The following is a 13813-nucleotide window of genomic DNA, read 5'->3' on the forward strand; positions in this document are numbered from 1 at the left end:
TGCCATCGTCCAGTGGTTGCTTGTGTAAAAGAAATGAGTAATTATACACTTTGACATATTTTAAAAATCTCTAATAGAAATAGGGCCCACCAACATATGTGAGTCTCATCCCTACCATACAAATATATGGTAAAAGTAGATTTTATTTTATTTTATTTTTCTGAAAAGAAATACTAGGGTAAAACATTGATGGGTTCAACCAAACTTCGCTTGTACATAACTTAATTTTCAATCTTTTCATGGATGGGACTAGAAAACATTATGATTTGAGCTCGATTCAATCAATTTAGGCAATCTCATCAACTATCGTGAAAAAGATTGAGTTTTGATTAGCCTCTTAATTTGCCTAACTGCTACACTTAGATTATCTCCAACCCTTGGCGTAAAACCTAAAATTTTTAGCCCAAAAAATTTAGGTTTTAGCTCATAAACAGTTTTTCTACCCCAACCCTTATGGCCTAAAATTTTAGCCCCAGATTATTAAAAAATGAATTTAGGATATATTTTTTCTTAAATTAACTTTTGTAAAAATTAAAAAAAAAAAATTATGTAGACTATCGTGAATTAATTTTATGAACATTTTAATCTAAAAATATTTAAATTTCAATAAATATTGAAAAATCACTAAATCAATACATGAAACACTACGGAAGAATACGAAATTAAAATAAAGGACAATTAATAATTTTTTAAAAATTATTTTAGTTGTTGGATTTAAATTTGGGCCGTTAGATCTTTTTTCTTTTTACCGTTAGATTTGATTATATTCGATCTAAACTGTTGGATTAAATGTATTTTAAAATATATTATTTATAAATAAAAAATAAAATTTGAATTTGGACTGTTGCTACCTGACAGTGGGGCCCCCCATGTCGAGCGCTGAAGGCCTCAGCCTGCGTGTGGAAAGCGGGGCAAGTGGGTGGGCTGCAACGGGCTGAAGATCAGGCGAGTCCACGCGTATTGGTGGGCTCCATCAGTGCTTTTGGGCTATTTTCTGGCTGGTATTTGGCTTCCATTTGAGTTTTAGGTTTTAGGCCATATTTTAGCATTGGATTGGGTTGGGTTTGGGAGGGAATAGAAGTGGAAATTGAGTTTTAGCCCAGGATTAGAAAAGATCCTAGAACCCTAACTATTAAGATTAAATTAAATATCAAATGCGCGTAATCATTCATAAATCAATTTTTTCAAACAAATTGAGTTTTTATAATTTCATCAGAGCAACTCCACCCCTATCCACTTTGCGCCAGCACCCAGCCCATTTATCCACTTAATTGAACAGTAATAGACCCAATGAACAGTAATAGGCCAAAGCATCTCCACCCCAAAAAAAATGTGCTGGCACCTAGTCTAAAAATGCGCTGGCACAAACGATCTCCACCCCTACAAAATGCGCTGGCACCCAGTCCCTTTAAAATATTAAATAATTTTTTTCTAAAATAATAAATAAAAAAAAAGTTATAATTTCGGATAGGATTTTTAACCAATCTCGTCACGCCACATGTCATTATCCGAACGTACTATTTTTTGAATAGATTTCCGCTAAGATTTTTATAGAAAAAAAAATTAATTTTTTAAAAATTTTCTGTATTTTTTAAAATTTTTTTGACATTTTTTAATTAATTTTTAATAAATTTTAATGTTGTAATTAATATGGACCGTTGGATTTGAAAAATAATCAAATCCAACAGCCAACACGATGCCACGTGGCCAACGGTCAAATTTCTGACCGTTGGGCCTTTTTTTTTTTTTTTTTTTTAATTTTTGGTGAAATAAACGTGGACCGTTGATCTGTGATCGGACGGTCCAATTTAAAATTGAAATTGAAATTTTTTTTACCGTTGGAAATCCAACGGCCTACAAAAACTAGTCGTTGGAAATCCAACGGCTCTGAGGAGGGCCACGTAGCCCTCACCCGGATGACTGCAAGTGGACCTGCACGCGGGCCCTAGCGCCTGCAAAGCCACTTGGCTACTCGCCTGGGCACCCGCGTGTGTTGCACGCGCCAAGAAACAGACCGGCTCCTGGGTCTGTCCATTTTGGGCTGGGCTGTTGACTGGCACGGGCTGGGTGCCAGTCAATTGTGCGGGCTAGAGCTCATTCCTTGCATGCCGGGCTATTTTCTTCACTGGGTGCCAATCAATTGTGCTGGGCTGGACTTGCTCTCAAAGTAAAATTGTTTGAATTACAAATTAGTTTTTACATAACTTAGTTTTTATATTTTCACCAAAGTGATTCAAAATGTCTCTGAAATTGGAAAATTGAGATGGCCTTGGCCTTATACATTGGATGTGACACAAAAACAAGGACGGTGAATGATGATTAGAAAAGTGCGGGAAGGACAAATGGCGTTGCCATATTTCATGTGCATACTAAAGCAATCCCGGGACCCGATCCAACCACCCAGATACAAGTCTCTCTCACTGACAACTAGTGAATACCTTTGCCCTTGGGATTGATAAATAATTTTCCCACGTCATTTTCCTTTCTTTTTACATATCACCGTTATATTTTTCCTTCCTACCACTACTGAAAATTATGGGTGTGCAAAGAAAGAAAATGAGATTTTTGCTACCAATCAGTGTAAACTAGTCAAATGTAAATGCATAAAAATTAACATATAATTATTTGGTCCAACAACACCCAACCTCCAATTTGCTAGAGGAAATCCCAACTAGGGGTGGGCATAAAGTTTCGAGAATCGAAACCGAACTCGAACCGAACTGGAAAAATTTGGTCGGTTCAGTTTTTTCGACTTATTGGGTATAGTACAAGATAGGCTTGGTTTTGTGATTGTTTTGTTTCGGTTCCAAAGTTGGTATCGAAACGAACTGAATCGATTTTTTTTATTTTATTAAAATCGTCACCATGTGACCTGGTTCATTGGTGTTTATCCGAGTTCACATGAACTCGGTCAACTTGATGTGTCCCCCCTCAGGCCTCGACTCTCCCCACTCGATCTCTGTCTCTCAAACTCACTCATCTTTCTCACTTCAACGAACCCTCTCCCTCTCCCTCTCCAATCTCTTTCACCACCGTTCCCTCCCAATCTCCACCACCATCGTTCTCTTTTCCAGTCTTCTCACTTCTCAGTCTCAAAGCCGAAGTTGATCGGAAGTTCTCCCAACTCCTAAGTTCAAATCTCATTGACGAAAATGAAAGAAGGCTCCCAATGAAAATTTTGAATTTTGACAGAATACCTGTGTACAATAACAAACCTTTGTTTATCTATTAAGGAAGGAAGTTACAAAATATTTAAAACTCCTTGAAGGCCAGAAAAAAGATTATGGTCAAACACATTTTAATGCTATCTTCCCGTCATCCTTGATTTCTCAAGTGTTCCTTCTTTATTGTATACTCCTATCTGGTGTGAAATTATAATTCAGCAGATCTCTCCTCTGAATGGTAGTATCAGGTTGCGGGCTGTGCGCCCGCCCATGGACGGTTGTCGTCTTCAAAATTGCGGGGTTTCTGATTGCGGTTATATTGATAATAGGCTACTCCAGTCCATATCCCACGAATGAGTAAGATGCTTACGAACACTAGACTTCCAAGGGTGCAAACAACCTGGATTTAACACGAGCACAAAGAAAGTTCAAGATTTTATTAGGAAATCCTTCAGGTAGCGCATAAAAATCATCACTAAACACAAATATACTCATCGCCAATGCAAACACTAATATAAGAATTTGATTGCTGTTTTTTTTATGTAATTTTAAGTATGACATCTCAAGTGAGAGCCCTCAATAAGAACACCATCTATAACAACAGGATGATTCGAAAAGCTTATACTTAAACAACTATCGAAATCCTAAATTTTCTCTCTATCTTGACAGTTTAATAACTGTATAGTTTTCAATCTGTTGAAGGCCTTCTAAACATAGAAAATTCAGTGCCTCACCAAAAGATCAAGCTTTTGAATAAGGCATTGTTCTAGAGCTTATTATCAGAAAACGCTGCATAAGAAACTGCAGTCTGCAGCTCGAGCCACTTTGAGTAAGTGTGAATGTTGGTATGCCCATGAATTGTGGGCCACTTTCCCTATGACACCTTACCTACTGAGTTTTCCTTTCAGATGAATCAGTATTGATAAAGGGTCAATCTTCGCATCTGAAACTGAGCTTTCTACAACGGTCCTAAATCACCTATGCTGTTCGATTAGTATCATGTGTGTTGCAAAAGTACCATCCAATGAACTGTATCCTGGAGACGACGACTTATTTATATCCTTTTTTCTTTTGTCCCTTACTAGTATGAATTTGATTTGATTTATTTGAGATTTATTCGTAGTTGGAAAGAAACATGACCTGTGCATGTCAAGTAACTCCACAAACTTGTGCTCATTCATACTAAGAAACAAGGCCACTTTTTCTGAAACCGGTGTTGAGGAAACACCACACAGGCAACATATGATTCTGAGGTTTTCCAGTTTTGATACTTCATTTCCTTAAACTAACAGACTGCACGTTTGATAAACTTTTTGACAAAAACAGAAAAAAGACCACATTTTTACGTACTGCCCCCAACCCTTAATGTAGAATGACGATTAAATTTACTCACTTCATACTCTGGACTTGCAAACCTAAACGTCCTGTGAAACCACTAAAACAACCCGTAACAAGACTCTAGAGCGTGCAATTGATCTTCAACAACTCAAAAGAGGAAATTAAGACCAACAAGAACATATTGATAAGCAAATAGACGGAAGTCTGTGATACATGAATGTAGAATTACACAATGTATACATATATATACATATTACCTCAAGAAATGCCTTCAAGACCCACAAGAATGCTAGCATTAGCACCCCATTAACAGAAAATCCAACCTATATATATGAAAGCCAAACCAACAACGAAAAACAATTTAACAATTCAACTTTAAAAATCCAATCTTTCTTAATGAATATAAGGTAATGGAGCCAAATTTATGATCAAATGATTACCAACTTGGTGGGAATTGAGACGGGGAGAACTGATCGGACGGCCCTCCTCGCACGCCTGGACACCTTTTTGAACACATTCTGAACAAACCTCACTAACAAATCCAAACTCCGGTCTTCTTCGTCGTCCTCGTCATCTTCATCGTCTTCGTCGTCGTCCTCAAAATCGTAGCGCCGATCGACCTCGGAATTGATCGAACGGCCCCAACTGCGGGGGTCGTCGGCGAGATTATCGGCACCGCCGCCCTGTGAAATGAAGTCCGAAGGGTTAATTGATTAGAATTGCAGAGGGAGAGAGAGAGAGAGAGAGAGAGAGAGAGAGAGGGAGGTAGGACCTGAGGGTAATTAGGGGATCGTCTTGAGGCTCGGGGGGATTGAAATTGAAGGGTGAGTGTTTTGGGTTTGAGATGGGGATGGAGAGCGTGAAGGAGATGGTGTTGTGGTTGGTGGTGTTGTGTTTGGGGGAAGTAATAGAGAGAGGGAGGAGAGAGACTGGCCGACAACGGCATGGCGTAGAGAGGAGGAGGAGGAGGAGGAGGAGGAGATGCAGTGACTTGTTAGTTAGAGATTGGGTTTGCTGAAGGGGGAACACTACTCTTACCCAGCATAAAGCTCGTTACACGTCTCACATTGTTGCATACTCTGAAGTCCAATTACCCTCCAATAGTAGGTGAGACCGAGAGCCCTTAGATTCGACTTAGATTCGACTTTTTTTGGATGACGACTTCGATATTACAGTATTATTGTTGATTGATTTATTGTGTGGTTTGTTTGTCAAAAAAAAAAAAAAAGAATGTTTGAAATATTATCTTTTTATGTTATATTTGTAAATTATGCGATGTATCACTTGTAAGAAATAAGTATTTTTATTAAAACAGTAATAATTCAATCATCAACAATAAAACATAATTTGCCAAGCATTCCCCTTAATAAAATATCCTAAACCTCACTACCGCTTTCATTTGTTACTTGCTAGTCTCCCATTTTACAACCAACCTAAACCTCTAGCTTAGTCGCAGTTCCTTCTCCTTTGCTACTCATTCCCAAACTCCTCGGCATACTTTTTCTTCAACACCGCATCATTATTAGCAAGATTTAGCAGCTCCTTACAAACACAAATATTCGATTCAGTTCGATTTTGTTGGACTTGAGCACTAGCTTTGGACCTCCAGTTTTGCAATGAACTCGTCAATGTTTTTGTTAGAGCTTCCGCCTTCAGCCACCGCCTTTCTGCCCAATTCTCTCCATTTTGCAGCGCTCCTTTGTATTTCTTCCCCTCTCTTTCCCTCCAATACTTCATTTATGCAATGTTCTATTACTTCTTGTCTCACAACCCCTTTCTCTTCAGTTGGAGCTTTAACCCCTATTTTCCAAACATCCACAATCTGCTTGGCATTCGTACGTTGTGTAGGAGCTTTGAGACTCCTACGGTCCTACGGTCCTCAATCTCCAAAGCTTAGCCATCCAATCCACCACCTGAGCAGAAAATTAGTATGCAATTAGTTTAATATACTGAGAGAGAGAGAGAGAGAGAGAGAGAGAGAGAGAGAGAGAGAGAGAGAGAGGGACTTGTTCTTCCAACTCATAAAATGTGTTGCATAGGACCCAATCAGCTTTGTCAACATTGGACAACTGTCCCACAACCAGTTCATAGAAAGCCGGGTAAGACCCCAAGTCGTAAACAAACGATGGGAAGTCCAAAGGATCAAGTGGTGGCAACCCAAGAAGAGAAATTTGAGACTGATCATCTGCAAGAGGAAGCTTCAAAAGCCCTTCGTGGACATGGTAGTAGATGCTGCCAACGGCACAATACTGAGTGAAGAAAACGGCCCCAGCTATTCCGAACTTCTTGGCGACATCCAAAGACCAAGGAATGAATGAAACATAAATAACACAATCAGCCGGGGACGCTGAGCTCAAAAGCTTCTCAAGAAGCTCACTAAAAGTTCTCGACCCCACTATCCAGAAGCTTTCCACATAGGCATCTACGGTTCCTGCTTCTCGCATCCCACCTTCATTAAAGCCATCGGCGATGGTCTCCCACGACAAGCAGCTCAATCCCAACCCTTGCATTGTCTTGTAGATGTACCGAGTCGTCACCAGTGTGACTTCCACTTGGTGGTCTAAAAGCTTGGCAAATTGGAGCATGGGATTAATGTGGCCTTGGATTGGATAGGGTAAAATCAAGCAGTGAGCTCTGTAGGTTCTCTGTCCTTTCACCATTTCTCTCTCTGCACTAAACTTAGAAGCTTGCTCTCAATTGTATAAAATATTTTGTATAATTAGGAGAAAATGTCAGAGCCAATTTTATAGAAGAATGAGTGCGATTTTTTTGTATGCCCTGGTAACTATGCTCTGGAATTTTTGGCCGTTAAATCCTTGGTCAAAGATCAATGACAAGATATAACGATTAAAAAGGACGGAGTATAAGATACATCGGAATATAATAGAATTTTGAGAATGCAGATGAAATGCAAGTCATCTTTACACGTTGGGATCACGTGGAGTATACCATTTTAGAACAAAGTAACTTCGATACGTCTCATTATTGCATGCTCTGAAAAGAGAAATGGTTCTTGGAAACTTATACAAATCTAGGAAATTAAAAATTTTGTACTTCTTACTCTAAATAATTAAATAAAAAACCCTCTGTTTTAACGTGGACTTGGGTTTGGGTATGCTGCTATATAGCCTCTGTTTTACTTGATCTGTTTGGGGGGTGCGTATCTTTGTGAAGATTTTTAGTTATCTTATGTTGGTTTCGGGCGCTAGCATTCATGAAATTCTTGGGTCCGCTCAGAGAAAAACGTCATCCGTACGCCCATGAAATACAATTAAACAAGAACCGGAATGATGTAGTCCTCCGGGACATAAGAATTTCTCCTAGCACCCAATTCGCCCAAAGAATGTCTTGTTGAAGAAGAATAGATACCAAACAAGTTGGTAGTTCACGAGAACCGCAAAGTCGATCCTATCAAATTAGGATTGTCCCTGACGAAATGCGTCGGGTAGACCGATACAATTGAGATTTCAATAGGAAGTCCGAATAAAATTGAAGATGAGTTCATCTCCATGTAAAGGAGTTGGTTCTTGCATTGCATGAACCACATGGATTGTCTTGTACATTGAATGAAATATGCAAGCGATGATCGGTTTTTGCAGTCTTTAATCTTTTTGCTAATGTTTCGAGATACTACAACAATAACAACAACAAAGTCATTTCTCATTAAGTGGGATTGGCTATATGAATCCTAAAGCGCCATTGCACTCAGTTTTGTATCACGTCTTCCGTTAGATCCAAGTACTCTAAGTTTTTTCTTAGAATCTCTTCCAAAGTCTTCTTAGGTCTTCCTTTACTCCTTCGACCTTGAACCTCTCTCCCGTAATTGTATATTCTAACTAAAGAGTCAGTAGGCCTTCATTTCACATGTCCAAATCACCGTAACTGATTTTCTCTCATCTTTCCTTTAATTTTGGCTACTCCTACTTTACCTCGGATATCCTCATTCCAAATCTTATCATTTCTCGTATGCCCACACATCCAACGAAGCATTCTCATATCTCCTACACTCATTTTATGTACGTGTTGATGCTTCACCGTCCAACATTCCGTGCCATAATGACACTCCCGACCCTAATATTCTCCAAACATCAGGGTAGGCATGTGCTAGGCGACATCCGAAGGTGACGAAGCCATATTAGGATGCATGAGAACTAGAAACAATTAACCGACATAACTAAAACTTGTAAATTTAATTATAATGAATATGCATTTATGGAATGTGTTCACATCATACAACTAATCTGAGACAAAAAAAAAGAAAAGAATAATATAAAATTGAATGAACAAAGAGAGGGGTCCTACACCGAGACGACTCGAAGATGTCGATGCGGGAGTGCCTCGACACCAGGATTGTACGCCTCGAATCTAAGTCTTGAGGGGGCGCAAAAAAAAACATGAGTGGACCAAGTTTATATATAAGTAATACTAAAACAATTATTTATCAACGTACTAACCCCCAAAGTTTAGGAAAACTCAATAGTATAATATGTAATAGGTTTCCGAATAACCCTAGCATGCCATAAAACCTTTGCGTAAAACATATACCGTATATAATATGCTTAGTAGTGCTATCATAATCGGAGCTCAGTAACTAAAATGTCATAACGTAAAACCACGTTCATAAGTAGGTATACAGTCATCAATCATATATACCACAAAGAACGTAAAGTCGATAAAACATGATAATATAACATAAAGTGTAAATCCAATTTACTCATCAACGTTTCATAAAACGTAACCATTAAATCACGTTTTCATGTATGCATTTCTAATAGTAAAATATGCATTTTAGAAGGGGTCCACTCATAGATACTTTGCCGTCGAAGAGCCATGTAAACAAGAAAGGATGAAAACGCCATACACAATTGCACCTAAGCACATAAAGGTACCAATTAATAAAATTATACTAAAACAGTTGAATTTCGGGAAACGAACGTCATAAACGGATTTAGGATGTCGAAAAACATAAGGGGGGACCTCGGGTACCCTTATGCGCCGATTTGGGTTGTCGGAAAGTTGGCCGGAAAAGTCGCCGACGCCATTGTGAACGGCGACAGAGCACAATACCTCTGGTGGAGGCGTGTGTGCTCCACGTGCCGGCCAAGACAGACGCCCACGCGCGCCACGTACAAGCCCACACACAGACTAGGTTATGGGTTTGGGTCTGTTCAGTTATGGGTTTTTAGCTTGGGTTATTTAGGTTTGGGCCTAAAGTTTGGGCTGGGTTCCATGGCATAAATGCTTGGTTTGAGTTTTAGGGTTAATGGGTTTGGGCTTTGGGTTACCGGGTCGAGTCAACCCGGTTTTCAGACCGGTTCTCACGGAGACGAAAGCCAGAGCTTCCCAAGCTTCGATCAACCTCGATTCTCTACCATAACCTACGATCTACCCACCAAATTGAAGACAAACAAGAATAGATTAGGATTATACCTTTGGTTTCCCAAGTAGTGGCCGGAGTCGGCCAGAGATGGATCTGGAATTCATGGCATTCTCGCTGGAAATCTGGGGAAGTCTCCCAGAGTAGTTTTCTGTCACAAGCGTCCCCAAAAAAACTCAAAATTGTCCCAAACTCGCATAAAAACACTATCTAAGAGATTCTAGTGGCAACACCATGGTGCCATGAGACACGGGAAGGTTTTTAGTGTTATTCCCTTGCTCCAGGGTTCGTGGAGCTCGCAGGGCTAAAGGGTAAAGGTGGTGAGTGGTGCACAAGGGAAGGAAATGATGCAGCGATGGAGAGAGAGAGGTCCGAGAAGGAGAGAGACATAAATGGAACATAGAGAGAGAAAGAGAGGAGATATTTTTTTTTGGGGGGGGGGAGAAAGGGTTGTGCCATGTGGCAGACAAGGGAAGAAAGAGGCTGGAGGACCAAAAAGTGAGTGGACCCCACCCGGCTCACCATTTAAGACCTAAAAGCAAACCCATTTCAAAATAAATATCCCAATCTTAGTGAAGTTACAAAAATGCCCTTTCATTCCGTAAATTCCTCAACGGGTTGTTACACATAAAGCATTGCTGGCCTTATTGTCGTCCAATAAAATTTTCCCTTGAGTTTCAGTGGCATACGACGATCACACAACATGCCGGATGCACCCTTTCACTTCATCCATCCAACTTGTATTCTATGGTTGAGGTCTCTTTTGCAGGATAGATCCTAGGTAGCGAAAGCAGTCGATTTTTGGTACTTCTGGATCTCCAATCCTCACCCCTAACTCATTTGAGCCTCTATTTGCACTGAACTTGCACTCCATATATTGTCTTTGACCTACTTAGGCGAAGACATTGAGATACTAAGGAGAGAATTTTTGAGTTTCAGTTTCTTGTGTGTTTCTTCACTCTCTTTGTCAAATATAAAGCTCCTTTGGTGTTTAAGGGTTCCTAGCAAGAAATAAATAGTTAGAGCTCTTTCCTCCTTACACAGCTCAAGTTCGCGGTTTGAAGTTAGGGTAGAGGAGATGAGGAATTTTTTCAATCTTAAAGGGTACCGAGACTCGAATTTATGCATTTTTTAAGAGCTTATTCCTTGAGAACAACAGACTATAGCACTTAAGACTAAAGCAACACTAGGGGAATGTTCAACTTGTCCTTTGAATTTGATTTGTGGATGTCGTTATAACGATTATTCAAAACTGTGGTTCAATTCGGTCTAAACAGAATGTTACCTAGAAGTTTATAACCAAGCAAATTTAACTAAACAAGAAGCTGCCCGTGTGCACTCAGCACCGGCAGAAATAAATAAAAATTCGGAAAATAATGCAGCAGAGCAGCTTATATGCACATCAAAAGCAGAGAGACCAACACCAAAACTACAAAACTTAACTTCAAATTATATCCAAAATCCAACTGTAATCAACATAAGCAACAACGATGTACACATCAACAAGAAGAAAAAAAAATAAAACAGCTAAAATTTACGATAACTTGGTCTTAATACTAGCTGGAGATTAAACAAGATGCTTATTATATATACTACACATACGAAACATGAACCTGCAGCTTCAGTTCCAGAAACTTCCAAGCGACCAGATCAGATATTGAACCCTCCCAGATCGCAATTGGGTGAAAAATTACGCCGCATACCAGATCTTCGGGGTTGTTGTAGAAGAGGGTGTGCTTGTCCAGTAGGATCAATTGCACCAAAGAGTGGAAAGCGGTCATAATCTCCACCAACTATTCCACCAATCCTTGGAGGTACAAATGGGTTAGGGTCCCTCCTGATACGGTTGAAATAAGGCCTCTCAAATGATCTCCACCTCACTACCGCTTTCATTTGTTGCTTCCTAGTCTCCCAATTTCCAACAAATCTAAACTTCCAGTTAGTCACTGTTCCTTCACCTCCAGTTCCTTCTCCTCCGCTACCATTACCGAACTCCTCAGCGTACTTCTGCTTCCACAACTCATCATTATTACCAAGATTTTGCAGCTCCTTACAAACACAACCCACCTTGGCAATGTCAACACCAGCCAGTGGCTCTAGAATCTTCATTTTGAGCTCCGGTGGAAGGCACATAAGGCTCGGTGGTGCAGGCAAACCAGCCTTTGCGCAAAGATCAATCAGCAATGGGAATGTGATCCCATCTTTCACAATCTTCCATAACTCTAAAACGAACCCATCTCTGTCATTGACATTTTGGGTTTCATAAACAAATTTAATCGTTGGGGCAAATCTGTTTTTGTCCAAACATACGTGATAGGGCGAAGAACCGTCATTTGCCAAAGACCCATAAACATTCACAAAATGCCCCAAATTCTGAAACTTCAACACAACCCTTTCAACCTCTCTACCAGTATTGCCCCAATTTCGCAATATCTCAGGCAGAGTATACGAAAGCGAAATCGTTGAACCCGTCCTTTGATTGGCCAGCATACCCGAAAACGAATCGAAGCCAACGAAACCAGACTCTAAGAGCACAGCTTGTACAGCAATCACCAATAGCCTGCGATTGCTACGGTCGTCTCCCAACTCCTCCCTCAGTACCCTCTTCAAGAAAAATGAAACAGGGTACTTCTTCAACCCTAGCCCATCAGACGGGTCATCAATATCCATACATTCGGCACCAGAAACCACTACGGTTTCCGAATTCGAACCTCCAGACCTCTGTTTTTCAGTAATTAAATCGGCCATAACAGCCCCTTCGTCAATTAGGGTTTCGGAGTTTAGGAAATTCGAACACTGGGGCTCAGTTCGATTTGGGGATTCTGCGGACGAATGCGAAATTGGATGGAAAGGCGAAGCTAGGGCTTGGGAAGAGGGGTCGAGAGTGTAGAAGACAAGGTCGCCGGAGGTGACGCCGAGGGAGTGTAGGGGGTCGTGAGGGGATGGCGCGTGGAGCTCGTCGCGGCGGTTGAGGGAGAGGCGGAGGGAGGAAGGGGCGGCAAAGATTAGTTGGGAGACGGTTTGTCTGAGGTGGTGGAAAGAGCAGAGATCGGGGACCTCCACTCGGATGGTCTCTTTGGTTTCTATCAATCGCAATCTCAGTTTCATTCTTTCTTTCTCGTTTTTGATTTTTTTTTTTGGGGGTTTTGAACTTTAAGAAGGGAGAGTAGAAGAGGTAGGGATCAAACTTTGCTCGACTACAGGGACAGATGCTCCAGCCTTTGACTACAAGGAAAAGAAATTGATTGTTAGTCTTAAAACTTGAGAATTCACAACTTAACCAAGAATGGGGAAGAAGCATACCTTTGAAGGCTTGGCTCAAGGAGGAGAAAGTTGCACTGCTCGAGCTGGATGAGAGGAAGCCTCGAGTTAAGTAGTCCTTTCACCTCCAGTATCCTATTTCAAAACACAAGTTAAGAATCAGTGCAAGCATTGAAGAAAGTGAATTTAAAGAATGGCTAAGGACTAAGAGAATGAGAGTTATACCTTCAACTCCTTGAGAGTTATACCTTCAACTCCTTGAGAATGGTATCAAGGACTACCTTGTCCTCGAACTGGATTTCGATGCTCGACTACCCCTCTTTGGGAATAGGGGTAGGCTTTTTGGTTGCTAAAGGCCCTGGTTACAAGAAAAGAAGAGAGGGTGAATTCATACCTTGAGAGGAATGGGAATTGCAACTGAAGGAAAAAATTAAGACTAGAAGTACTTACTGGAGGATTTATGCTTCTTTCTGCCTACTTTAACTGGAGGAGTAGTAGAGGAATTAGAGGTCTTGGAAGTTTACCTTTTGGTCCTTATCCTTGTGGGAGTCGCTCTCGAGCCAGGCAGAGCGAGCTAAGGCTGACGTCACTTATCGAGCTCAAACTCGAAGGACTCCACCACTGTTGCCCTTGTTCGTTGAGGTGCCCAAGTCTTCACTTCGAGCTTGGCCTT

The 13813-nt window shown here is 40.6% G+C and overlaps 3 protein-coding genes across 3 annotated transcripts; all 3 read right to left on the bottom strand.

The window, feature by feature from the left end:
- Positions 1-3164: 3164 nt before the first annotated feature.
- Positions 3165-5624, bottom strand: LOC137726260 (uncharacterized). Its single transcript, XM_068465160.1, has 4 exons — positions 5275-5624; positions 4943-5185; positions 4760-4825; positions 3165-3564 (listed from the first exon to the last, which is right to left on the bottom strand). Exons 1-4 carry the CDS (start codon positions 5446-5448, stop codon positions 3409-3411), a joined length of 639 nt encoding a protein of 212 aa, XP_068321261.1. The 5' UTR covers positions 5449-5624; the 3' UTR covers positions 3165-3408.
- Positions 5625-5786: 162 nt separating this feature from the next.
- Positions 5787-7333, bottom strand: LOC137727071 (UDP-glycosyltransferase 74F2-like). Its single transcript, XM_068466010.1, has one exon. The coding sequence runs from the start codon at positions 7160-7162 to the stop codon at positions 6428-6430; it is 735 nt and encodes a 244-aa protein (XP_068322111.1). The 5' UTR covers positions 7163-7333; the 3' UTR covers positions 5787-6427.
- Positions 7334-11309: 3976 nt separating this feature from the next.
- Positions 11310-13463, bottom strand: LOC137726339 (F-box protein SKIP22-like). The gene is made up of 3 exons (XM_068465254.1): positions 13366-13463; positions 13183-13275; positions 11310-13104 (listed from the first exon to the last, which is right to left on the bottom strand). The coding sequence occupies exon 3, from the start codon at positions 12985-12987 to the stop codon at positions 11530-11532; it is 1458 nt and encodes a 485-aa protein (XP_068321355.1). The 5' UTR covers positions 12988-13104; positions 13183-13275; positions 13366-13463; the 3' UTR covers positions 11310-11529.
- Between the last annotated feature and the right edge of the window lie 350 nt (positions 13464-13813).

Source organism: Pyrus communis, chromosome 2, assembly GCF_963583255.1.
Source record: "Pyrus communis chromosome 2, drPyrComm1.1, whole genome shotgun sequence".
NCBI lineage: Eukaryota > Viridiplantae > Streptophyta > Magnoliopsida > Rosales > Rosaceae > Pyrus > Pyrus communis.

Excerpts from the sequence above, each read along its gene's own strand:
- LOC137727071 (XM_068466010.1), bottom strand. The coding sequence starts at position 7,162 with ATGGTGAAAGGACAGAGAACCTACAGAGCTCACTGCTTGATTTTACCC.
- LOC137726339 (XM_068465254.1), bottom strand. The coding sequence starts at position 12,987 with ATGAAACTGAGATTGCGATTGATAGAAACCAAAGAGACCATCCGAGTG.
- LOC137726260 (XM_068465160.1), bottom strand. The coding sequence starts at position 5,448 with ATGCCGTTGTCGGCCAGTCTCTCTCCTCCCTCTCTCTATTACTTCCCC. Across the intron at positions 4,826-4,942 it reads TCTCAATTCCCACCAAGTTG|GTTGGATTTTCTGTTAATGG; the intron begins GTAATCATTTGA and ends TCATATATATAG. Across the intron at positions 3,565-4,759 it reads TCTTGAAGGCATTTCTTGAG|GTTGTTTGCACCCTTGGAAG; the intron begins GTAATATGTATA and ends TGTTAAATCCAG.